Consider the following 23,692-nt stretch of genomic DNA (forward strand, 5'->3'; position numbering starts at 1 on the left):
GAGCACAGAGAGGTGGATTGACTTGCCCAGGGCCACGCAGCAGTGACCCACCTGCCCAGTAGTAGGTTGGCCTGGCCCAGCTGTTGGGGTCTCTGAGCAGAGAGGGTCCCACAGGGGCCGGGCAGGGGTCTTTCCCAGCCCAGGGCACCCAGGGAAGCCGCGATGTCTCCCCACTGCCCCAGCCAGCAGGGAAGGCTTCCTCCCTGAGCCCGGGGTGGAGCGGGGACCCAGGTGCCCCGGTGTGACCCAGGAGTGTCACAGGGGCTCAAGCAGGGGCGAGGTGGCACGCTCTCAGGTGCCCAGGTGGCATGGGGGGCGTTCACGCGCCCCCTCCCACTGTGCCAGGAGCACCCCGCGGTTGGTGGTTGTCTGCAGTTATCGGAGCGTCTTAATTGCGCTGGAACTGAATTAGCAGCGGTAGACTCTGCCAGCCGCCCGCAGCCTCTCTCCACACTCATCTCCTCGCCCGTGTGCAGAGCGCGGGCCTTGTTTTGCAGTGAACGCTCCGACAGAGCTCGGCCCAGGGCTGAGCCCACCTGGGCGGCACTGGGAGTCGGGCTGCCATCTGTCCAGGTGGGGCAGGCAGGGAGGGTGTGTCAGCTATGTGTCCCGGCGTCCACCTGGCCCCTGCTCTGGTCCCTGCGCTCCCCAAGCACAGGTGGCTTCACAGCCGCTCCCCAGGGCTGGCGCCTGGGGCCCTGAGGTCCAGGCTGGTCAGCAGGTGGGGTCCCAGCTCCGGGCCTCCTCTTCCAGCTCTAAATGAGCACAGGGGGCACCAGGCTTCTAGAAAGGGGCTGGCAGGTGGGCTGAGCCTGCTGGCCATGGTGACCACGGTGCCCACTCAGACCCGACCCCACAGGTCGGGGAGTCAGATGCCGGCCTCCACCACAGCCTCTGCTTTCCTGCCCCAGCACATGCCACGGGAGGGACGGCGGGCCGGGCCTCCCACTGGCCCCGGCCATGAGTCAGCCTGGGCTGGCTCTGTGTGGTCTGAGCCCGGCTGGCCGAGGACTGCGAGTGCCTGCCCGCCTCCTCTAATGACAGCTCTGAGGTGTCCTGTGGAGGCTGGGATCAGAGGGCTGCAGCTGGGAAATTCGCCCTGGCGCCTCCTGCCTGGGACCCTCTGTGGCTCCCCAGTGCCCCCAGGATCAGGATCCTCAGGTCCCCCTCTTCCCTCCTCCGTGCTGCGGAGCCCCGCCCGTCTCCAGCTCCCTCTGCCTGGACTTCTCTTCTCAGCCGTGGGTCTGGCACCAACGCTGTCCCCTCAGATCTGCTGGTGGCATCTTGCCTGTTTTTCTGTCTTCTCTCTCATTTGCCCCCCACCCCATGACACTTCTGTAATTTGCCGTCGTTTCCCTGTGGCCTCATCTGTGGTTGCACTGTCTCCCCTGCCAGCCGGGACGTCCCCTGCAGAGTCCAGAGGTCCCGGGCACCTCACATCCTAGAGCAGAGTCTGCCCTCAGATGGAGCACAGGCCAGAGGGGCGTCTGCCCGAAGCAACAGCTCAGTTTTCATACTTCAGCCAGCCATCGCCAACCTGTGACCAGAGAGATCGGCTGAGACGCAAGCAAGCGGAAAACCAGCTGCCCACCTCCCTGCCCGTGGGAACTGCTGGATTTTGAGAGTCAGTCTGCACAGTTGTCACAACATTGCTCATTCTGTCACAGCGCCATGGTCTCCCTGTCCTGCTGCCTCGAGCCAGCTGCTGTGGCCCGTGTCGGACACTGGCTGGTCGTGCATGTGTCCCTCGCTGGGCAAGCACCAAAGGCCTCAGCAGCCCCACCTCGGATCTGCCCATCTCCTCCCCGTCAGCCACTCGCCCACCTTCTTTCACCCCCGGAGGAACCAGGCAGAGGAGGAGAGTGAGGGTGCCAGGAAGGAGGACACTGATAATTTGTTGGGAAGCCCCTGAGATGGGCAAATTGTGGTCTCTCTGTGTGTTTTTCTGGAGAGAAGGCACTGGATTTCATCAGATTCCCCAAGAGGTCATGACATAGAGAAGGTCAGGAGCCACCAGCCACAGAGGTGTGCATCCCAGACAAGTCTCCTTCTGCACTGCTTGCTTGCCTCCAGGGATGGGGAGCTCAGCCCTCGAGAGGTGGCCATTCCATCCTGTGTGGCTCAGCCCTTCCTTCTGGTGCCCTCTGTTCCTGACACCAGAGCAGGCCCCATTCTGCTCCATCAGTCATCTCAGACGTGTGAATTTGCAGCTGTGGCCACGGCTTCCAGACTTTTCTTCTTGCTCATTTTCCTCCATAGCAAGAGGCCTGGCTGCTACAGGCTCGGCGGGCTGGGCCAGAAGTTCTTCCCGACTCCTGAGTCGGGCTGTGCTGGGGTCTGCGAGTCAGGACCCTCCCCCATGCCTCACCTGGGCAAGGGGCGTCATCTCCCTGGTGACCGCTGGGTGGGGGTGGAGCAGGTGGCCACCGAGGAGGAACCTGGGACGGTCACTGGGGCAGGAGGCGGCCCCACCCTGCACCTGTCTCTGAGCCCAGGGCCCAGGCTGAGACAGGCAGAGCGGGGCCAGGGGACGTGGGGAGCCGGATGAGGAGGGGGCACCTGTTCCCCACCATTCTCTCTGCCCGCGGCACTGGCTCCATCCGTCTGTCCTCAGGGGGAGAGGTTGCCACCCTGACCTGCACTCAGGCAGCTTCGCCGCCCCTGGAGGGTCTGGGGTCAGGCCCCTCCAGTTTGCCTTCTCACCTGTAAGGTGTGCTCCAGCCTCCCAGCCCGGGAGGGATGGGGATAGGGGCCAGGGGCTTGACTGCAGACGCCTGTGGGCTCATAGGTGCCCATCAACCATTCCGTCAACTGTTTAATCAGGGTCTCTGGGGTTTCCTGTGTGCTGGGCGAGGGGGCCACCCTCAAGAATCTCCTAGGCCCCGTAGCTGAGCAGGGTGGGTCCCGGCAGAGGGACAGCCGTGCAGAGGCCCAGAGATGCTGACCCTGGGGCTGTGGGTGCACCGGTGGTTCTGGGCCCCCTGGGAGTGTGGCCCTGTGCGCGGGGAAGGGCTTCTGCCCGGGGAGGCCCCGCTATGGCTCCTAGGGCTTGGAGTGGGGGTTAGGAGGGCCAGAACCTGCGTCCCTTGGCGAGGCCAGCTGAGGCTGCAGGGTAGATGGGGCGGGATGGGCAGCCGCTGACCCAGGCACTGGCTTGGTTGCAGGGTGGGGTCAAGTCTTGGGGGACCCTGAGGAAGCCCACGCTGATGGCCGCCCGTCGTGGCTTCTGACCCCATGGGACTCGCAGGCCCCAGAGCTATGCCCGTGGTGGGCCGGGGGGGTCAGGAGGCGGGGTGCCGTCGCCCCCCAGCCCCTCACAATTTCCCACGGGCTGTGTCCACAGGTTCCCTCGGAGACATGGAGGCCGGAGAAGAGGCCCAGGCCGTGGACACCAGCCTCCCTGAGCAGGAGGCCACAGCCTCTGAGCCGGCGGCTGCGACAGAGCCGGAGCCCCCAAGCTCCCCCGCTGCAGGTGAGTCAGGCGTGGCGCACAGCGGGCCGTCTCTACCCTGAGCCCCCACCGCCCCTTCCCGCGTCCTCGCCTCAGACGTCCCAGGAGCCAGTCCCTCTGGGGACTCGGTTTCCACCCCTGTGAGATGGGCCTTGAGCTCGGGGGCATCTGGGGCTGACCTTGCCCAGTGGGTCCAGCAGACCCTGGGCGGCAGTGGGCCTGGAGGGGAGACGCCGAGGGCCTCAGGAATCAGCCTTTTGTGGGACAGGTGGGGAGACTGAGGCCTGATGCCGAAGGTCTAGCCCAGGGTCAGACAGGGAGTCTCATGGGCCACTGCGTGACCTGGGGAAAGCCACACCCCTCCAGCCTCCGTTTACCCTCTACAGATGGGGCGGTGAAGCCTTACCTGGCTGTGGTGCCTGCCTCGGCACACGTGTTGCTCGGGACGTGGCGGGTTCTCCTGTTAAGGCACTTTTCCCCATTTTACAGATGAGGGAATGAGGCCCAGAGAAGTTAAGTGACTTGCTCTGGATTACACAGCCTGTTAGCACCCACGCTGGAATCCGACCCCAGGTCTGGATTCAAGTTGATTCCTCCCGTTCCCCCTGCCTGCTCCCCACCCCACCCGGGCACCTGGAACCTCTCCTTGGGCCCCCCTGCTGGCAGTTCCGGGTGGGGTGTGTTTCTAGAGCTGAGAACAGGACGTGGAAGGAGAGACCCTCCCCCCTGGGGTGAATAACCTGGGACCCGGCGGCCTGTCCTGGCCAGGTCCACGCAGGGCCTCAAGGCTTGGGCAGCCTCTTCGGCCAGCTGAGCCCCAGGAGAAAGAGGCAACTGAGGCTGGGATTTGTGGTGGGAGGACAAGGGCTGGCTCTGCCCGCCTGCCTGCTGTGGGCCCGGCTGCTGCCTGCTCCACCCAGCTGGCTGTGGGCAGCAGTCTTGGCCCCAGCCCACTGAGCGCCACGAAGCCATATGCACAGAGGCTGAGTCACCCCCAGGCCGCAGTCTGACGGGGGAGACACAACCACAAACGGGGCCTGTCGGAAGGCACTGAGTGGGAGGCGTGACTGGGCAAGGAGGAGAAATGGAGCGGAGGGTGACATTGAGCAGAACCCCGAAGGACACGCAGGAGCCACCGTGCTGCGCACAGGGAAGGGTGTGCCAGCAGCAGCGCCTGCAGATGCAAAGGCCCTGGGGTAGGACAGAGAGTGGGCAGAGGAGAGCCCTGCAGGGCAGGGGCCTGAGGGGTGCACAGATCCCAGGCAGATCGTGGTCCCCAGAGAGGGTCCTTCTCACTGTGGACCCCCACCCCAGCATTTCCCGGTCTCAGAGTGTCAGCATCCCCCTTGGACAGCCACAGCCCCAGGAGCCCAACAAGCCTCGTTTTCTGAGACCTGCTGGCACCCATGTCCCTGTCCCCAGAGACAGGCCCATGGGGTCACCAGGGCCATGTGGCAAGAAGGAGGCAGGGCCAGTGGGACTTGAACCCAGGGCCGGGGCTCCCATCGCCCCTAGCTCATGGGGACAGCGGGCTGGGGTGAAGGGCCCAGGCCTGGCCCCTGGTGCCGGCCCCTATTTGTTGTTGTTACTCTCTCTGCCACCATGGGCTTGGTCTCATGTTGCCCAGTGGGGCGGCCACTGCCCACCCCAGCCTGCCCGGGGCCCACGCTCCTGGCCCTCTCCCAGCCTCAGTTTCCGCATCTGTAACTGGGTTCGAGCCCCTCCTGGTGGCTGAGGCCGAGGGAGTGTGAGGGGCGCCTCATCACCATTGCTGTCACCACTACTGTTAGGGGCTGCGCTAATGGGGGGCCGCAGTCTGCCAAAGGGCAAGTGGCTCATTGCTGGTGGACTTCGATCCGGGCGGCTTTCCCGGGGAGCCGGGCCCCTTATCTGATCTGGGAGCCGGGGCTGCGCAGGGCTGGGGGCAGGGCCAGGAAAGGAGCTGGAAAAAACAGCCGGGGTTGCACCTGGCCCAGGCCATGGTGATAACGTGGCGATGGGCGCGATAACGTGGCGGGAGCACTGTCTGCCTCTTGGGCAGGCCCAGCGCAGCTCCTGCGCAGTGGCTGGAGCTCAAATGCCAGCCACATTGATTTATAGCCAAAAATAATAGGACTTTTATACCGTGTGATTGATTTATTTGATGTTAATCACGGCCCTTATCGAGGGTATTAATAATCTGCCGGGTGCATGACGTCACCAAGGGGGGGCTTTTATGGGAGCTCATCGATTGGGGGCAGTGGTGGTTATCAGGACCAGCAGGGAAGGCAAATATGCCCTTTGGGCTGGAATTGGGTGCAGGGCCCAGTGGAGGGGCCCCCAGCTGCTGGCTGGAGGAGACCAGTGAACAGGGGCCCACGCGTGTGCCCACTGGCCTGGGTGTGCCCAGCAGGCCATCCTGCGCTCTAATTATTAACAGCAGCTGGAATAGCAGTTATTATTGCTGTGATTAATGAGGGGGTGAGGGGTTTGAAAGACCAAGGGGAAAATTGAGACGTCTGACCCCGCAGTGGGAGCAGGCCTGGGGGTGGGGGATCCAAGGCACTGCTCACCTGACTGGGCCTCAGTCACCTGCCTGACCACGGAGTGGGCTGGGCAGATAACGCAGTGCCAGAAGCTCCACAGGGCTCATGGTGTTTTTTTCTCTACAGGTGATAACCCCCCGCCACTCCCACCGCCACCACCCCCCACGTCCCCAGGAGGCCCCCAGGAGATGGAGGGGCTGGAGGAGGAGGCCGGCAGCTCCTGGAGCGGGCCAGGTAACACGGCTGCGAGCGGGCGGGCAGTGTTGCCTTTCCAGGGCGGCCTGGGCCAGCCTTCCCAGGGTCATGGGAACTGGCCGCCCTGATGGCTCTGGTCGGGTGGGCCTGGCCTGCTGGCTGGGGAGGTTGGTGGTGACCCACTGGGCCTGGGCCTGTTCCAAAGTCCAGCCAGCCCATGGGGCCAGCGGCATCACTGGAGGCCGACGCTCAGAGCCAAAGGCAGGCCCCATGCAGCAGACGGACAGGCTCTGAGCATTCTGGGAGGCAGAGTCTGGTCTGGCCAGGAAAGAGGAGCAGGTGGTGAGGGCATGTGCGTCTGCAGCTGCCTGGGCCCTGGGGCCGCCCCAGCCAGGCTGGGGGTTCAGAGCTGGCAGCAGGGGCCTCAGGGAGTGGCTTGGCCTGTGTAGGGTGGGAGAGGACCCCTCCACCCTTCGGGTGGCTGCAGCTGCGTGGGAGGCAGGAGGATCTCCAAGTGCTGAGTCCTGGCCCGCAGGGAGTGTCTTTGAGGTCCCACCAGTGTTGTCCCTGTGGCCCCCCAGTTCCCTGTTTGTGGACATCGGACAGGCTGGGTGTGCCGGTTACCCATCATTTATGATCCATAACGGACGAGGCTCGGGGAGCTCAGGGCTGCATCTCAATGCAGGCGCGGCTCGTCGTCGAGGGCCGTGGCTCGGGAGCTAGCGGGTGAAGGATGGATGGGATGGAGGCCACATCCTGGGGCCAGGGATGTGGACCAGCTGCCTTTGCGAGCACCTGTGTGTACCAGACAGACAGCTCAGGGAGTTGTGTGCGGGGTCAAACACAAGTGAGGTTCGTGGCCAGTGGAGAGGGAGCACCTAGTGAGGGCCTCACCTTGCTGCGGGGTCAGGGAAGCCTTCGCAGGGGCAGCGGGGACCTCCATCCCTCCTCTGGGGGTCCCCAGGGGCCAAGATGAGAAGGATGTCAGAGACAGTCTCACCAGGTTCAGTTCAAGTGTCTGTGTGGGCCCCTGGGTGGGACCCCAAGGTGTTAAGAGAAGAGTGCTGTGATCGACTGGTGATGTCTGCCACAGGCACGGAGGGGGCACGTGTGCCTTGGGGGGGTCCCCTGATGATTTAACACAGCCCGTTTCCACAATAGGTGGGCGTCTGAGGCCCAGAGAGGCAGGGGTTGGCCTGGTGGTCACAACCAAGATGGTGACCCCACACCGTGGGGAAACTGAGTCCACTCCCAGCCTCCCCTGCTCAGATGGGCTGTGATGCTGCCTGGGAGTGGAGCACCGTGGGTAAGGCAGCTGGGCTCCTCACTGCTGCCCTTCAGGTGTACTTCGCTTCCTGTCCCTTGACCAATCCACACGCCACCTTGGGGACCCAGTGATGGCTGGCGGAGGGCCAAGGTGCCCTGGCAGAAACATTCCCACATCATGCTCTCTCCCCGCCAAGGAGCACCTGGCAGACAGGCTGCAGGACCATGTGTCTTCAAGGCCCTCCCAGCGTAGTCAGGCCCAACTGAGCTAGCCACCCACCTGCTGGGCCCTTCCACGCACGGGGGACAGTGCCGTGGGGCTGGGCAGGGGCCCTGCAGCTCCTTCAGTTTCCCCAGCTCAGGCATGGGCCAAGAACGAGGCACCCACAGAAACCGGGTGAGCCGCCCCAGGCCTCGTGGCCCACAGGCCAGGCTTTGCCAGTAGAAGCTTCCTGCTGTGCTAGGGGTGCAGGCAAGGACCCCTGTGCCTGTGGGACCCTGACCACCACTGGGCAGGTGGGGGGCTGAGGCAGCAGCCAGTGGGCAGAGTGACCGTGGGAGGATAGCACCGGGTGGTCCTCACACCAGGCCCTTTACGGAGGAGACCCAGGCACAGAGTGGCCACCAGCTGGCAAGTGGCAGGATGGGGTGGACCTGCCACCTGCTCCAGAGCTCAGGCTGGGAGTTTGTAAACACTTCGGTCATCATCCCAGCTGGTCACCATCCACCCTGCAGCGTTGACATCCCTGTCCCCATCTTACGGATGGAGAAACAGAGGCCCCGAGTGACGGGAAGCTGACCCCAGGCTGGGGCTGGCCTGGGGTGGCCGCAGGGGCTGTGGTTTGGGGCTGGGGTGCCCCAGGGAGCTTCCTGCGCTATTTGCATCCTCGGGGGCCTGGAGCTCCCTATCGGCTCCCACAGATAGGAATTTCTGTGCGCTGGGCAGCGATGGGCGATAAGCGGCCGCCGGCCAACCGCCGCGGTGGCCGCCGCCTATCAGACACCGAGCAGGCCACACTTATCGCCCGGCCGGGGAGGCCGAGGGGCCCAGTGGGCTCTTATCTCACGGGGGCCGCCTGTGCCAGCAGTGGGGCATCAGGGCTTCGCCGGGGCCCGGCCGGGTCGGCATCCTGAGGGCAGTGCCTGGCCCAGTGACGGGCTGGGGGACAAGGGTGTGCAGCGGGGCCTTAGCCTGCCAGTCCTGGCCCCTCTCTCCATTCTCTGTCCCTTGGAGCTCCTCTGCGCAAGCGTCTCCCCCCATCTCTCTCTCTCTCTGAGTCTGTCTCTTGGTCTCTGGCAGCTACTGCCCCGTCCCCAGTCACGGGGAAAAGAGCAGGCCAGCTGTGCCTGGCTGGGGCCTCCAGCCCAGGGGTTACCCCCGCCTTCCCCTCTGGGAAGAGGGGGCTGGCGTGGGCCACAGAGCACCCTGTGCTGTCTGGCTTTGAGGAAGCGACTGGGCCCCGAGCCTCAGTTTCCCATCTGGCCTCACAGAGCCCAGAGCCTGGGGCTGGGCACACGCCGGTGCAGCCCATGCTGTTGCCCTCACCTTTCTGGCCACCATCTGCTGGCCAGGACCAGGCTCGTGGGTGTCCTGGGGATTCCCTCCCCCGGTCAGACCCATCACCCAGGGAGGGTGCTGAGATGGCCAGGGCCCGGGAGCGGGCAGCGTCGCCCAGTGCAGGCCGGCCCCAGTGCCCATCTGCTGCTACATAGGGGGTTGTGCAGCTGACTGGCCCCAGTGGTCAAGGCCCCAAGCAGATGGCTGCAAAGACTCCAGGAGGCACCTGGGTGGCACTAGGCAGAAGGGAGGCACCCAGCCCCTCTCCTCCCAGGAGGCCCTCGACATGCTGCAGACACAAACGAGGCCCTGGATGTGTGAGGTTTTATAAACCCTTGAGTGTGGGTCCCGGGGCGTGCGAGGGGCTGGTAATCTCCTAGCCCCGGTACTGCCCCCACACCAGCGCCCTCCTGCCCCTGCCTGATACCCAGTGGCCTCAGAGCTCCAAAAACAGCCTGGGGAGGCGCTCAACGGTGCTGGTTTTCATTTTCAAAGTTATGCGCTTCGTTTGTTGCTGGTGGCTTAGTTCTCAAGTGTTGCCCGAGTCAGGGCTCCCGACGGCCAGGAGCCCGGGTTCAAGCTAGTTTGACACCCGGCTCTGCAGCGACTGTGCAGTGTGGCCTCAGGGACGTCACCTCCCTCCTCTGAGCCACAGGGCCAGCAGGGGCCACCTCGGCTGGGTTAGGGCTGGAGCAGAGCTCAGACGAGGCATCCTGGACCGGAGGGTGACCCCAAAGGGGCCCGTGGGGCAGGAAGGTCTTGCGGCCAGAAGGGCCATGTGGTGCTGGGAGAGGAGGCGCCAGGTGGAGGGCAGGGCCACACGGGCTCGGAGGAGGGCCCCTGCACAGAAGGAGCCCGGGGCCTATGCTGGGGTAGGGGGCAGTCCCCAGGGAGGGGGTGGGGGCAGGATCTGAGCAGGGGGTCCCACAGGGACAGTGGACGAGGGCACAGCAGGGGTCTGGTGGGGGCCGTCCCCACAGACCTGGGGCCAGGGATGTTGGTGGGAACTTCCCTGGCCGCGCCCTGCCTCGCCTTCCCCTGAGCCGCCAGCCCAAGTGCAAGGGGGCTGGGTGGCAGGCAGGGCGGCGCGACATTTTTGTCTGTGAATGACCTTGTTTGCTGGAGGGGCTGGCTGCGTGCAATCCCAACATGCAGATGGCTGAGAGCCCAAATCTCTAATCCCACAGCGCTCTGGGGAGCCGGGCCTCTGCCGAGGCTCTGCAGGTCAGGGGTCAGGGGTCACGGTTCGCCCCGCCCCCATCTCCCCACTTAACATCCAGAGAGAGCAGAAGGTCAGGTGGACACACTGGCCGTGTTAGGACCGAGAGCCCTGAGGGTCTCATCCAACTGTGAGTGGTGGTCCTGGGCCCATCACCCACCTCATGGCCCCATCTGAGCCTCTGTCCAGTGGCGGTCAGCATGACCTCAGCCTGCCTGTCCAGGTCGTGAGAAAACAGACACAAGGAGGGGCTGGGGTGAGTGGGTCCGGGAGCCTCCTCTGCATCCAGGCCCCCTGGTGTGGGGTCCCCTCCCCTGGGGAGCCCTCCAGGCCTGTCTCGCGCCTGAGCAGCCCCTCAGCCAGCAGAGCAGGGCAGCCGGTGGGAGCCGAGAAGGCTTCACTCCACAGCACCCCCCCAACCCCTTGCCACACAGGGGAGGCAGCGTGGGTGCACCCCTGGCTGGGGGAGCAGTGTAAGACCCCACTGAGTGCAGGGCCATCCCCCGTGGGTGCCGAGCTCAGCTGGGAATGAGGAGGTGAGGCCGGGAGGCCTGGAGGGGCCCCCCCACCAGCTCTGCGGGCGTCCAGTGGCCGTGAGGGGGCCCAGGAAGGAAGAGGGTGGCCAGGGACACGTTTGGTGGTCAGGGCGGTGGGTGGCTTGCCTGTGTGATTGGGGTCCCAGGAATAGGGTCCCCTTCACCCACAAGTGTCTTGGGGCCTGGAACTCTTTCCTGGTGGCCACGGTGTATAAAACAGATCCAACTGGACAGAGCCATGGGTGGGGACAGGTGAGGAGGCAAGAGGGCCAACCACCCATGAGAGGCTGAGATGGGGCAGCCGAGATGGGCAGCGAGCAGTTACGCTCTGATGGGGCATGGACTGCTGGACCAGGGCCCGGCTCTGTCCCGATGGCACAGGACGGGCACGAGGCTGGTCCACAGGCCCCTGACCGCAGCCAGGCGGGGGGTGGAGGGGGCGTGGGTCGGGGCCACTTCAGCTTGCCAGGCAGAGGCAGCAACGGGGACCCCTGTGGAGCAAACAGTGTCCACAAGGGGCCAGGGTCTGTCCCCCACCCCAATTCCGGGGCTGAGTGGGGTCTGCACCCTCGGAAGCTGGCCCCTTTGGTGCGGAAGTGGCCTGGGGCTCCCCTGGCCCCCGCAGCCCCTGCCTGGGGTGACCCAGTTTCAGGAGAAAGGGACTTGGGGAGCATAGGGTGGCAATGGGAACTCGGGACTGTGGAGCGTGACCGGCCCACCATGCTTGGGACCTGACAAGAGTCTTTTTGCTCTGGTTCCGGCACCTCGAGCCACCCTGACCCCTCCCCACGTGCCGTCTCCTGTGACCCTGCCTGCCATCGTGGGAGGGGTGCCAGGTGAGCCCCACTTTACAATCAGGGAAGCTGAGGCTGGCAAGGTGGAGTGGCGTGGCCAAGGTCGCCTGGGCCCCAGTGGACAGGGCGAGGGATCTGAGCAGACTGTGTCTGTTTGGGGGGTGAGTGGTCTCATTTTAACCCTCCCCGCCCCCCCAGAGCCATGCACCTCTGCTCCTGGCCAGGCTGTGTGATCAGGGCCCCAGGAACGGGGTCCCCTTCACCTGTAAGTGTATTGGAGCCTGGTGACCGCTGTTTACAAAATAAATCCGACTGGCCAAACATCGGAGTCATCTTTTTGGTCCCCAGCTCCTCCCAGGCCTTGGAGACAGAGATAGGAAGGCTGGCTGTGTCCCCCTGGCACTGCAGGTCAGCAGAAGGGACCACCAGGTGGCCAGGGCCTGGTCAGCACCATGGGAGGGCCCCTGAGCCCCATCCCCAAGCCGAAGCCTAAAGGACAAACTGGAGGGGGTGAGGGTGTTGAGGCAGGGAGCTGGCATGTGCAAAGGCCCCGGGGTTTGAGTGGTGGGTGTGACTGGAACATCAGAGGCCAGAGTGGAGTTAGGGAGAGATGGGACGGGGCGTGGACGGTCAGGGTCTGGGCTCGGTGCCGTGCGCTGTAGGGATGTGCCTCCCTTCAGTTCACTATAAACTAAGCAACTGAAGGGTATTAAGCAGGGCGTTTGCTCAGCTGCAGTGAAAGAATGGGCTGGGTGAGAGCACCCCCGGGAGCACGGAGAGGTGGCTGCTGGGAGGAGCAGAGGAGGCCCCTGTCGGCCGTTTCCTGTTTGGGGACTGGAGCCCCCTCCCCGCCCTGGGGTCCCAGGGGGCCCTGCAGGGGGAGGGGGCAGGGAATCCTCGGCCCTGGAGTGCGAGCAAGGGCGTCCGGCCGGGCTCGGCTGACTCATCCCGCTGCTGGAGTTTCTCTGCAAACCTCAAGGTTTGTTATCGGGTGGCGGGCGGCCGAGGCAGGACGGCCTGTCCTGATGGACAGCCCTGCAGATGGGCCGATACGGCCGGCCGCGCGCCCCTCCCGCCAGCTCGGCCTGTGTGGGTGGGAAAACCATCTCTGCTCTTCTGTTATCGCGGGGCCTGGCATCGCGGCCCGATAGGCCTATTTGTCTTAGATTAACCGGGGGGAGGGGCATGCGAGGGGGCCATGGCCGATGGCAGGGGTCAGCCTGGGGTCAGCTCCAGGGACCAGACCCAGCGGCTGGGAGGAGTCACATCTTCTAGGGGTCCCAGGGGAGGGGGTCCACACTGTGTTTCCCCAGAGGACATGTTCCCTGAGACCCCGCCCCAGCGGGCCGTATGCCTGTCCTGACCTGCCCGCTTCACAGCTGGGCAGACCAAGACTCGGGGAGATGGAACAAAATCCTGAGGAGGTGTGTTTCTTCACGGCCGAACATTCTTCCCAGGTGTTTACTGAATACCTGCTGGGAGTCAGGCCCACTGGCAGAAACGGGGGACAGTCCTGCCCTCTTGGAGGTGTGTCATGGGGGTGACACAGGCCAGAGAACCAAAGGAGCTTGGGGTCTACAGCCCAGGAGTGGGCAAGAGAAGGAGGTCATTTATTCACTCGACAAACACGTGTGTATTAAGCACCTGCTTGGTGCCAGCAGAGTCCAGGTGCCCAGAGAGCTGACGTTCTTAGTCAGCCAGACAGAGACTAAACAATGAGGTAAAACTGTCACGTGTCGGAGGAGTGAAGCTCTGGAATAAAATAAAGAAGGGGGAGCGAATCTAAATAGGGCCCAGAGCAGGCCTCGCTGAGCCACGTCTGGACAAAGACCGGAAGAGGAAGGGGAACCAGCTGCGGTTGGGGACGGTGGACCAGGTGGACAGCACAGCAAATGCCGGAGCCCTGAGTCTGGAGTGTGCCCGGCTGGGTCTGGAGCGGGTGCAGGGCACGGAGGGAGGAGGCGAGCTCAGAGCCGGCCCAGTGGGTAGGTGGTTGTCTCGGAAATGGAGTTCAGAGGTCTCAGGCTTTGGCCAGCACGGCCAAGAGTGGCTGGCTGGTGATGGACCCCTCGGCTGCCCACGGCTCCCGGCCCTGAGCTCTTTCCATGACCCCCTCCCCAGAGTGTGGGTCCCCAGGCTGGGTAGGGCGTCGGCAGCTGACAGCGCAGAGGTGGGGCTGCGAGCCCGTGGCCTCTCCCTGGCTGGCCTGGCCCACGCGGATGCTGCCTCCTGCACTGCCCCGCGGGCAGCACCCGGGAAGGCCCTGGGCAGAGTCCTCTGCAGCAGGACCCCCCTCCCTCTAACTGGCAGGGAAACTGAGGCACGGAATCAGCCATGGCTTCCCCTGTGCTGGGGTTGCTGCCCCCTTGGCCCTGGGCAGCCCCCTCGCTGTGGGTAGTGGTTCTTCACCTTGGAGGGCTGACCGCCTGGCACCCACATGGGCCCTGGCCACATGGAAGCTGCCCCCTGGCCTGGTTCTGACTTTCACCTCTCTCCCCCAACAAAGGCACCTGGGCCTCGGGGGTCACCCTGGGGCCAGAACCTCTCTGTGAGAGGAGCAGACGGTCTGCGGGCAGCCCTTTAGCAGGGTGACCACGGTCCCATCAAACTACCCGAGCACGGGAGCCGTTCCCCATCCGCTCACCCCGAACTGTTATTTGTTGAGGACCTACTGTGTTCCAGCCCCTGTTACAGACACCGGGGACACCACAGGAGCAGAAGAGAGCAGCCACTGCCCCCCTGGAGCCACAGCTGTGGCAGAGAGAGCGGTCAAGGAGGGACGAGGGATGCGGGGGCTGAGCAAGGAGCACGGGCTGAGAAAGGGGGGCTGCTCCTCAGCTTCAGGACTTGCACCGGGCTTGGTGGCTGAGAGAAGGGAGCCCTGCAGACTCCCCGGGTCAACCATCCCACAGAGCGCAGCCATGCAAAGGCCCTGCGGGGGGACCTGTAGGGGAGACGGGAGAGAAGGCCCAGGTGGGAGGTGAGGGCTGGCGGCTGGGGCCGGCTGCCATGTGGGGAGTGGACCCTGGGGGTTCAAGGGCGGCCACGGGGCCCCATGAAGAGGCTGGGACTGTACTTTGGTGGCAGACGCTGTGGTCTCCATTTTACAGATGCAGAAACTGAGGCCCAGAGAGGTGTGGCTGCTGCTCCAGCGCCACCCAGGGCGAGTGAGCCAGCATCGAGCCCACCCTCCCTGGCCCAGCCCCACGTGTCTCTCCTGGGCCCCCGGGCCCCTCCTCGGCGGGTGTGGACGCTGCGCTTCCAGGGGGCGTGGGGCGCCCAGTGAGGAGCACGGTGGGTCCCTGCCGTCCTGGTGGCAGGTGGGGGCCCAGCCTGGCCGCCTGCCCGTGCAGCCCGCTGACCTCACCCGCCTTCCGGGAGCGGCAGGCTGCGGCCAGGGCAGCCTATCTTGGCCACGGGCGCTGATCGAGCCGGGCTTCCTCCTCCGCCCTCCCGCCCGCTTCCTGCCCGGCCAGCCCGCCCCTCGCCCGGCGTTGTGTCTGAGCACAGCCTGCCAGCACCTCCCAGGCGGCAGGGGTGCAGGGCCCCCGTCCCGGGAGTTTCCCTGCCTGTCCTCCTGGGCCCAAGTGCACACTCGCGCTGCCCAGCCTGGGGCTAGGGCACCTCGGCCACCTCCCTGAGCCAGCCACCTGCCCGGTGAATGGCCCAGACGTGTACCCAGAACCCCGGGGACCACGGACTGCTTGACGGCGGGGAGTGACCTGCGCGGGCACAGTGCCTCTTCCCAGTGCTGCCCGTGCTGTCACCAGGCCTTGCACTGTCACTGTCACTCGCTGGTACTCTCACTGTCCCTGTCCCCATTCCTCCTGGCTGGCGGGGCTCCCGCTGCTGGCACCAGGGCCGACCTGGCTTCCAGCTGTCACCTCTCTCGCTGGGGGCCTCGGGCTGCTCCTCGTGGACCGGGGACAGAATGTCCAGGCTGTTTGGAGGACCAGGAGGGCTGGGGACAGGCCCAGGTGGGGCAGGAGGGCAGCGCGTGTGACACGATGGCTGTCTCCAAGCATGCCGGCCGCCGTGTGGTCCCCCAGGCCATGTGGTCCACGGGGAGCTGTGTCGGGCCCCCAGGTCATGTGGTCCACGGGGCGCCGTGTGGTCCCCCAGGCCATGTGGTCCACGGGGCGCTGTGTCGGGCCCCCAGGTCTCCTTCCTGACGGTGGGCCCTCATTGCAGTCCCGCAGCCTCAGCTAGGACGCGTCAGGGTCGCCTCCCCTGCGCCCACCGGCTGTCACGGGCCTGGGAAGGAGACCGAGGCAGCCCTGACCTCGCACCAGCCACCACGGTCACGGGAGCTCCCCACGCCCAGGAAGGTTCCCTCGACCGCACATACTCGCCAGATGGGGACACGGAGGCTCGCGGGCTGTGGTGCCTCTCCGGCCCGCCGCCCCAGGGTCAGCGCTGCGCTCCCTGAGCACCCCTCCCCCGCCTCGCCGGCCCCTGATTTATTTATTTGTTATTCCTCTATCTCCACACGTAACTCTTGATTTCCTCACCACGCTTTTCCATTACTGCGGCCGTGGACGTGGCCGATAAGATCCGTCCCCGGAGATGGGACAAAGGGGCCGCCATCGGCTCGAGGGCTGGTCATATCCTGCCCGAAAGGGCGAGCAGGGCCTGAGATGAGGCGCGATGCTATCTCAGGGCTTATTGTGTGTCCTCGCGGGGAGGGACCCTGCCCCCCTTGCCCACGCCCCTGCCCACTCAGACGCCTCCGCATCCACCCTGCCCTGTCCCATCCCCCAGGGCCCCCGGCGCCCTGCCCCCGCCATCCCAGGTCCACCCGTGGTCTGCACATGGCCCTAGGCTGGTCCTTCAGCCTCCCTTAGCCTCGGTGTCCCTGTCTGTCACCAAGACTCCTGCTGCCGGAAGCAGGTGGATGCAGTGGTCTCTAGGACCCAGCCCACCTTGCCCAGCGACGCTCACGCACGGCTGGGTGCACAGGCAGGGCCCCCACCGAGTCCCTGGGCACAACACCCTCACCTCGACTCAGCAGCTCAGCTCCTAGGAATTTATTCCAGAAAAATCATCTCCGCGTGGACGGGCACAGGGTGGCGAGGATAGCCATCGGTGCGTGTTGAAGATAGTGAGCCAGTTATTTTTCCTTTTTGCTGGCCTGCAGAATTTCTACAAGAGGGAGAAACGACCTAAAGAAGCACATCCCGCACAGACGTGCCCGCCTGTGCCTCTCCCCGCATGCTCACGCTCACGCACACGCACACGGGTGGGGGACGCCCAGCGCCAGAGGCCAGGGTGGGATCAGCAGATCCAGGGCTAATGTCAGCGCAGCCCCCACCCCGACCGTCGCCGCCCCCTCCCGGGCCCTGAGCAGAGGCACAGCGAGTGGGAGCTGGTCTGGGGCGGGTCGTTGTTCTTCGTGCCTCCTCCTCAAGGCATGCGAAGGACAGGGCACTGGACAGGCTCGGACCTGGGTTTGAACTCAGTCACCCGCCACATGTGTGGCCAGATCGTCTCTGACCCTCGGTGTCCTCGTCTATGAAGCGGGACACCAGTCCCCGGGGTTGGATGGTTTGAGGGTTGAGTCAGTTGGTGCCAGGAAGGCAGGTGTCTGCTGGGTCCACAGCCCAGCTAGCACGCACGGCTTTCACAAGACGGGGCTTCACCAGTTCCCGGGGACAAGCCTCGTGCTGGGTCCTTTCACGGGGACCCCGGGGTGGGGGCCATGGGCAAGCCGCTCCCTCCCCAGGCTCCCTCCCCATGAGCACACGCCTTCTTTGTGGGTGGAGCAGGGACTCCAGGCTCGGGCTCGGGCTCGGGCTCGGGGCTCATAAAGGATCAGCAGGTGTTCAGAGAGTTCTGTGTTTTCTGGAAGGATCTTTGTAATCCCTCAGGGGCTCACTCTCCTGTAGGTGGTGGCAGTGTCATGATACCCTCGATGGTGTTGGCTGACCTCAGTGCCCACTGCTGCTGCCCCAGGGCAAGTGGGCACCTGCCAGGCTGGGGTAGGATGGGGCTCGCCTGAGGTGGGGCGGGACCCTCTCTTCCAGACCCTCAGGCCCCCCTCCCGCCCTCGTACAGAGGAGACAGGGCCTGTGAGGGTGCGTGGGCAGCGCCCAGACCTGGCCACACCCCACGGGCCAGCGCAGGGAGCCGGGTGGGCTGGGGCCGAGGTGGTGAGCCAGAGGCCGGACGGGAAGGAAGGGCCTTGGTGGCGTCGGCCCCTGGAAAAACAGGGGGCAGGGGCCGCGTTGATAGGAGCCGGATAAGCTGTTTGCACAGGAGGTGTTTTCTTCCCTTATCAGACGTCCTGCTTCCAGCCTGCCCGCCAGGACGAGGCGTGGCCGGGAGAGCTGGGACCCCAGCCCGGCTCCCAGGCCCCAGGGTCTCCCAGAGCCACAGTGCCGGAGCCCGGAGCTCCCTCTCCCCACTTGGCAGATGGGAGGGCTGAGCCCGGAGGGCCAGGACCCTCAGCTTTTCAAGAAGCCCAGAGGGACCATGAGGCCTCGCACTTCGAGGTGCCTGGGGAGCTGCGGTTCTCAGGACCCGTGGGGCCACGGGGGGCTCCCTCCAGGGTGGGGGGCAGGGACGGGCCGCCGGAAACCCCGGCCTGGGTCAGGGCAATGTCCTGGCCCAGCACATAGACCCCTAAGATGTTCTGGTCCCGCCGCCCGCCGGGGGCTCCTCCTGCCAGTGCAGCTGCCTTGGGCTGTGCCCAGAGCGGATGGAGCATCCAAGATTCCATCCCCACCCCAAGGAGGCCCCTCTGGGGGCTCAGCCCCACCACGACCTCCCCCAGCCCCACTCGGGCTGCCCTCAGACCTCAGAAAGGGTGCCTCTGGGAGTGAGCACGGCCCCCTGCGGCCCACCTGGGGCCTGGTCCAGAGGGTGGCCAAGCCCCATCCCAGCCCGGGGCCCCTTTCTGTAGGGCCACACCCTCCCCAGGACAGGCAGTGGGGGGCCTGCAGTTCCCATGGGGGAGCTGCCCCGCCCCGCCCCGCTCTTCCCAGGCAGTCCCAGCGCCACCATTAGCCAGGGCCAGGGTTCAGCCCGATAAAGATGGGCTGTTGTTCCGTGTCAAAAAATCAATAAGCCACCGATGTTCCCGCGATAGGGGGAGGGTCACGCACCGGCCGCGGGCAGGGCGGGCGGGGGCGCCAGGCGTGGGGTGGCAGGAGGCCACCCGGGCTCAGCGGCCCTCCTCATCAGCCCCCAGGCCTCCTCTTTGCAGACGTTGGCTCGACCCCCACCCCTGTGAGGAGGCCGAGGCCTGGAGCGCTGGGCGGGCGCCCCCAGGATGTGGTGCGGGGTGGAGGGGCCGTGGCGGCTGGGCTGGAGCTGCACAGGTGGCCGGGCCTTCCTGGATCTCCCGGGGGCAGGGGGTCCTCTTCTGCCCAGGACGTGAGAGTGGAAGCCGAAGGGAGGCAGCGGCTCCTGGCCAGGCCAGCTGCCCCCTCTCCCAGGTCGATGGCTGGTCAGCCGGACTGGGGTGTCCAGCTCCAGTTCCACCTCCTGCTGCTGTCCTCCAGACACAGGTGCTTGCTGGGTCAGAGGCATATGACCTTGGGGACACAAGCGTCAGCGACCCCGGCTCTTGGGGCTGATGTTCTGGCAGGGAGGTTGAGCGTTAATGAAATACAGTGGCCCCACGGTGTTGGAGGCAGTGGGCGCTCAGGGCACAGGAAGCAGGCACGGGCAAGAGGGGCCGGTCCATGCTGCACGCATGAGGGGACCCGGGCACAGGGGTCTCCACCCTGGACGGCCCTCCCCACCCCAGGCCCTGTGTCGGGCACCATGTCTGACACCCACTGGCCCATGTCAGAGCTAGCCTCTGCCGTCTGCTCCCAGGAACGTCCGTCACCTCCGACGCGCTGGTCCCACGTGACGCAGCCACAGAGCAGAGCGTGGCAGGAGAGGGAGGTCAGAGATGGCGCTCTGCCCAGTGGGCAGGCACACCGCCCACGTCCAGTGGAAAGCCAACCGTGGGCAGGTGCCACGGGCTGGGCAGGACCCCAAGGGGCTCTGCAAGTGTGTCTCACCCCGTGCGAGATGAGGCCTTAGGGTCCGGGCTCCCCACTGGCCCAGCCCCCTACAGCCACCGCTGTGAGTGCAAGGTCTGTGGGAAAGTCAGGAAGGAAAGTTCTGGGCCTGAAGCCTTTTGAGAACCTCTGAGCTGGGATGAGAAGGGAACCCCCCCAGGGAGGGCTTGGCTCTGCACACCCCACTGAGTGGGAGATTCGGGGGGCTGTAGGCCAACAGAGGCCAGCGGGACCCCCATGGGCAGTGGGCAGAGAGCACCAGCAGTCGGGGCAGGGCAGACGAGCTGTGACCTCCCTGGGCGGTGGAGGGACGGGGCCGGGGTACCTGGGAGGCCCTGCGCGCGGGTCTGGGAGGGTCCCAGGAATGTTCTCTACCCCCATCTGTGAAATGGGCGTTGGTCTTAGTCATTGTCACATCTCCAGTGCTGAGCACTCAATAGAGAAATAGCACAGAATGACAGGATGGAGGCATGGCCCCTCAAATGGGCTCAGGGCCTGGGCGTCATCTCGGGGGGGAGGCGGTCCCTGGCTTCGGGGCAGCCGCTGGCGCTGGGCTCACGGGTCACGGCCCTGCATAGACGGGAGCCTGGCTCTGCGACGGCATCGCGTTTTCCCAGCAACCCCGATCGTGGTCGAGATCTGGTTTCTGAACAAAGGCAGCCCGTCCCTGGTTTGATGTGCGCCCTCAGCTCGAAGCCCCCCAGCCCATCCGGCCGCCTCTTCCCGACCCTGGCCCTCCTGCGAGAGGCTCTGGGGGAGCCCTCACCCCCCGCCCCCGAGAGCCCCTCATCCGCCGGTGCTCAAGCGGCTTTGCCTCTGCACGTGCCGCCCACTCCCTCGCCCGTCTCATCTGGCAGCCACCATGGCCTCCCCCGCGCAGCGCTGGCGGGCTGTTCCCCTACCCTGGCTGTGCTGACTGTCGTGGGCCGCGGCCTGTGCACATAGCCGGGCATCCGTGTGGTTTCCTGCCTCACTTGGCTTGGTTGCTCCCAACCATGAGATGAGGAGAGGGCTGTGCCCCACCCGCCACTCATGCCCGATCCATGGCCATTGAGGCCCGGTGGGGGGGTGGGGTCAGAGGGCCTGGGGCTTGCCTCTCCTGTGCCACTTGTTGGCCATGTGACCTCAGACAATTCCGTGACCTCTCTGAGCTTTGCTTTCCTGTACTGGCACAGAGCAGGAGAAATGGACCCCACCGTCTTTCCCGTGAAGCTTTTTTAGACACATCTCCTTGACGCTGTCTCCATAATTCACAGACAGGAGTCTGACACCTGAGATGGGATGGGATCTGCCATAGCCGTTGGTGACAGAGCCAGGGCTGGAATCAAGCTCTGCCAGTTTTTGTTTCCTGATGTGGCATTCAGGTGTGGCTTGATCCAGGTGAGACACTGGCTGGCCGGTGCCCCATGGCTCTGGATCTCCTGGTCCCAGGGACCCGTGCTGTATGGCATGTCAGCCTTCTCCATGCCCTGGAGGGGGAACAGCTTGAAGGACAGCCCCAGGCCTGTCAGCAGTCTGGGTGGGAGTCTCGCCACTGCCCTAGGCCTAGGGACACCGGCCCAAATGGGAGAAGCTGCACAGCTCCCGCAGACGTGTGGGCCTGGGGAAGAGGCGGCAGCTGCCCGGGCACAGCCCCACGGCCCTCCTGATGCCCCAGGATGAAGGTCTCCCTCCTCGGCCTGTCCCCACTCCCACCTGGGGACCCTGGGTCAGTCCCCACCTCCTCTGGGCCTTGTTGCTCCTCAGTGAAATGGGCATAGACATCTGATGCTCCAGATCGTGGGGGATCCAGTGAGGTGTGTCTGCAGTGGAGGCTGAGCAACTGTGCGAGTCTGCACGGCACGTCATTGCAGGCAAGCTTGTGCCGGCCAGCGCCAGGCCATGGGGGACAGAGAGGGGCCGGCTTGCCCCACCCCACCCCGCTGACTGCTGCCGGTCCTCACCTGCTATGTGACCTTGACAGAGTCACTCTCCCTCTCTGGGCCTGGTTTCCACATTGGTACAGGACATGTTGGAAGCACACACTTCCACGCCTCACACAGGTCCCCAGGCTGCCCCACTCTGGGCCCACACCCACGGAGACTTCTAGAACCCTGCCAGGGCGGGGCCTACTCACCCCTGGGCTTTTCCTCCTCTCTCTCTCTCTCTCTCTTTCACTCGCTCTTTTTTCTCTCCCTTTTTTGTGACTTTTATCAGAGGCAAACAGCGTGATCCCTAAGATAGGGCCGCTCCCTACAAAGCTGGGGCCAGCTGGCCCACGGGAGCCACAGGCGGGGCCGGGCGGAGCGATGGGGCTGATTAGATAAGTGGTTGCTGGCGGTGACCCCAGGGTGGGCGCCCACAGCCGGCCCAGCGCCCACCCGTTCAGGGCGGGGGCCGCAGGGTGGCTGGACTTTGCACTCTGGAGGCCACCGGCCATTCGCACAGAGAGCCTGGCCCCTGGAGGGAGGAGCTAGCCGGCGGGGGCGGGAGGCAGCCCCCAGCTCATGGCTCCTGCGCACCCGGAGGGCCGCCCCGAGGCCAAGTGGCGGCTGGCCTGCTGGGGCCATTGCTCGGGCAGAAACTGAGGCCTGGGTGGCTGGCCGCAGTGGGCTCTGGAGCCGGGTGGCCCGGGTTGGAGCCCTGGATCTTCTATCAGAACGGGGCTTGGACCTGGTCTGGGTGGGGTGACTGCACCCCTTGCTGTGTGACCTTGAGCAAGTTGCCTGAGCTCTCTGAGCCAATGGGGCGGGAAGGTTAGAACCTCCCACAGGCTTGTTGTGCATGTTGTTGAGGGGCCCCCGAGGGCCCAGGTGTGGGGCAGAGCTGGGGCCGAGGCCAGGTCTGAGGGCGGCAGCTCAGCGGCAGGGCTGGCTGGGCCCCAGGCCTGGCGACGCCCTGCGCCCACAGGAGGAACAGCGCTGGCCACACCGACTGACACTCGCCTTTCCCCTCATAGCGCCAGCCCTGCAGGTAAACTGAGGCCGGGCGGGAGCAGGGCAGAGGCAGGACTGGCCCAGCCTGTTGCTCCCAGACCCCAGTCCTCCGGCCGGCTCAGCCCGGCCTCCTGTCCCCGTCCCTGAGGACAGGACGCCCTCGGAGGGTTTGAGACCTGAGCAGACGCTGAACCGCACAAGCGCAGGAGGCCGGGCTTCCTCGTGGCTCCTCGCGGGCACGGGGGGCGCGTTTGTTCTGGAAATGATGTGCGGGGGGTTGTTTGCCAGAATAACTCCGTCTTTGTCCCGATGCTGTGCCTGTCGTGGTGGCCCGACGCCCACGGGGGTCCACCAGGCCACACGGGGCCTGTCCCTCCCCCAGAGGAGACCATCTGCAGAGAGAGAAACTGAGGACAGAGCAGGAAGAGTGGGCTGCGGGGCAGGGGAGCAGGGCCGCGCCCTCTCCATCCTCCTTATCGCCTCCTGCCTCAGCCACCACGTCCAGGCCCCGGCCACGAGCATGGGGCTCTGCTTCAGATCCCACCTGTCCACTGTGTACCTCGGGCTGGTTGCTCAATCTCTCTGAGCCTCAGTTTCTCCCCCACACACGGGGGGACCATGGGGAGGAATCCCTGTGATTGTGCAAGGCGCTCAGCGAAGGCTCGCTGGCGGTGGGCTGGGGGTCATGTTAGGACTGGGCACTCAGGGTAGGTGGCCACCCCCCAGGCTCCAGCCGGGGGGACAGAGGCCAGGGTGGGTAGAGCTCAAGGACTGGCCAGGACCTGGCGGGAGCTGGCGTCACTGTGCCCCGCTCGCCACAGCTCCCTGGAGCTGGGGAGGCGGAAATGGGGGCACCAGTCACAGGAGGCTGCGGGGAGGCCCCTCCACCTGGGAGCCCCCCTGACTGGCCCACGCAGAGGCAGTGCCTCCCTGGTCCCTGCTCTGGGGTCCACACAGGGTTTGTGACTGAGTGAGCACCAAGCCGCGAGTCCAGAGGCCTGGGTTCCAGTCCCACCTCCAGCCTGAGCTCGGCGTGTGGCTTGGTGCTCCTGGGCCTCCCTGAGCCCCAGGTTTGCTGTCGTGTCGTTGGGAGCTGACCGTCGCCGCAGCCACCACATCTGGTCCTCCGGCAGTGACAGAGGCTGTGTGAAAATAACTATCTCCCTGCCCGTCACTCTCCCTCAGCTCCCACCCCCAGCTGGGCGGCCCACAGCCCCTTGC

At 65.4% G+C, this 23,692-nt stretch overlaps 1 protein-coding gene across 2 annotated transcripts in view; it reads left to right on the plus strand.

The window, feature by feature from the left end:
• Window positions 1-23,692, plus strand: part of ZFPM1 (zinc finger protein, FOG family member 1) — a 73,395-nt gene that overhangs the window by 25,538 nt on the left and 24,165 nt on the right. For both annotated transcript variants that reach the window (XM_023637474.2, XM_023637476.2), the window contains exons 2-3: window positions 3,344-3,472; window positions 6,103-6,210. In XM_023637474.2, the coding sequence (XP_023493242.2) occupies window positions 3,344-3,472; window positions 6,103-6,210 (237 nt within the window). The remainder of the gene's footprint in view (window positions 1-3,343; window positions 3,473-6,102; window positions 6,211-23,692) is intronic.

Source organism: Equus caballus, chromosome 3 (genome assembly GCF_041296265.1).
Source record: "Equus caballus isolate H_3958 breed thoroughbred chromosome 3, TB-T2T, whole genome shotgun sequence".
NCBI classification, from domain to species: Eukaryota; Metazoa; Chordata; class Mammalia; order Perissodactyla; family Equidae; genus Equus; species Equus caballus.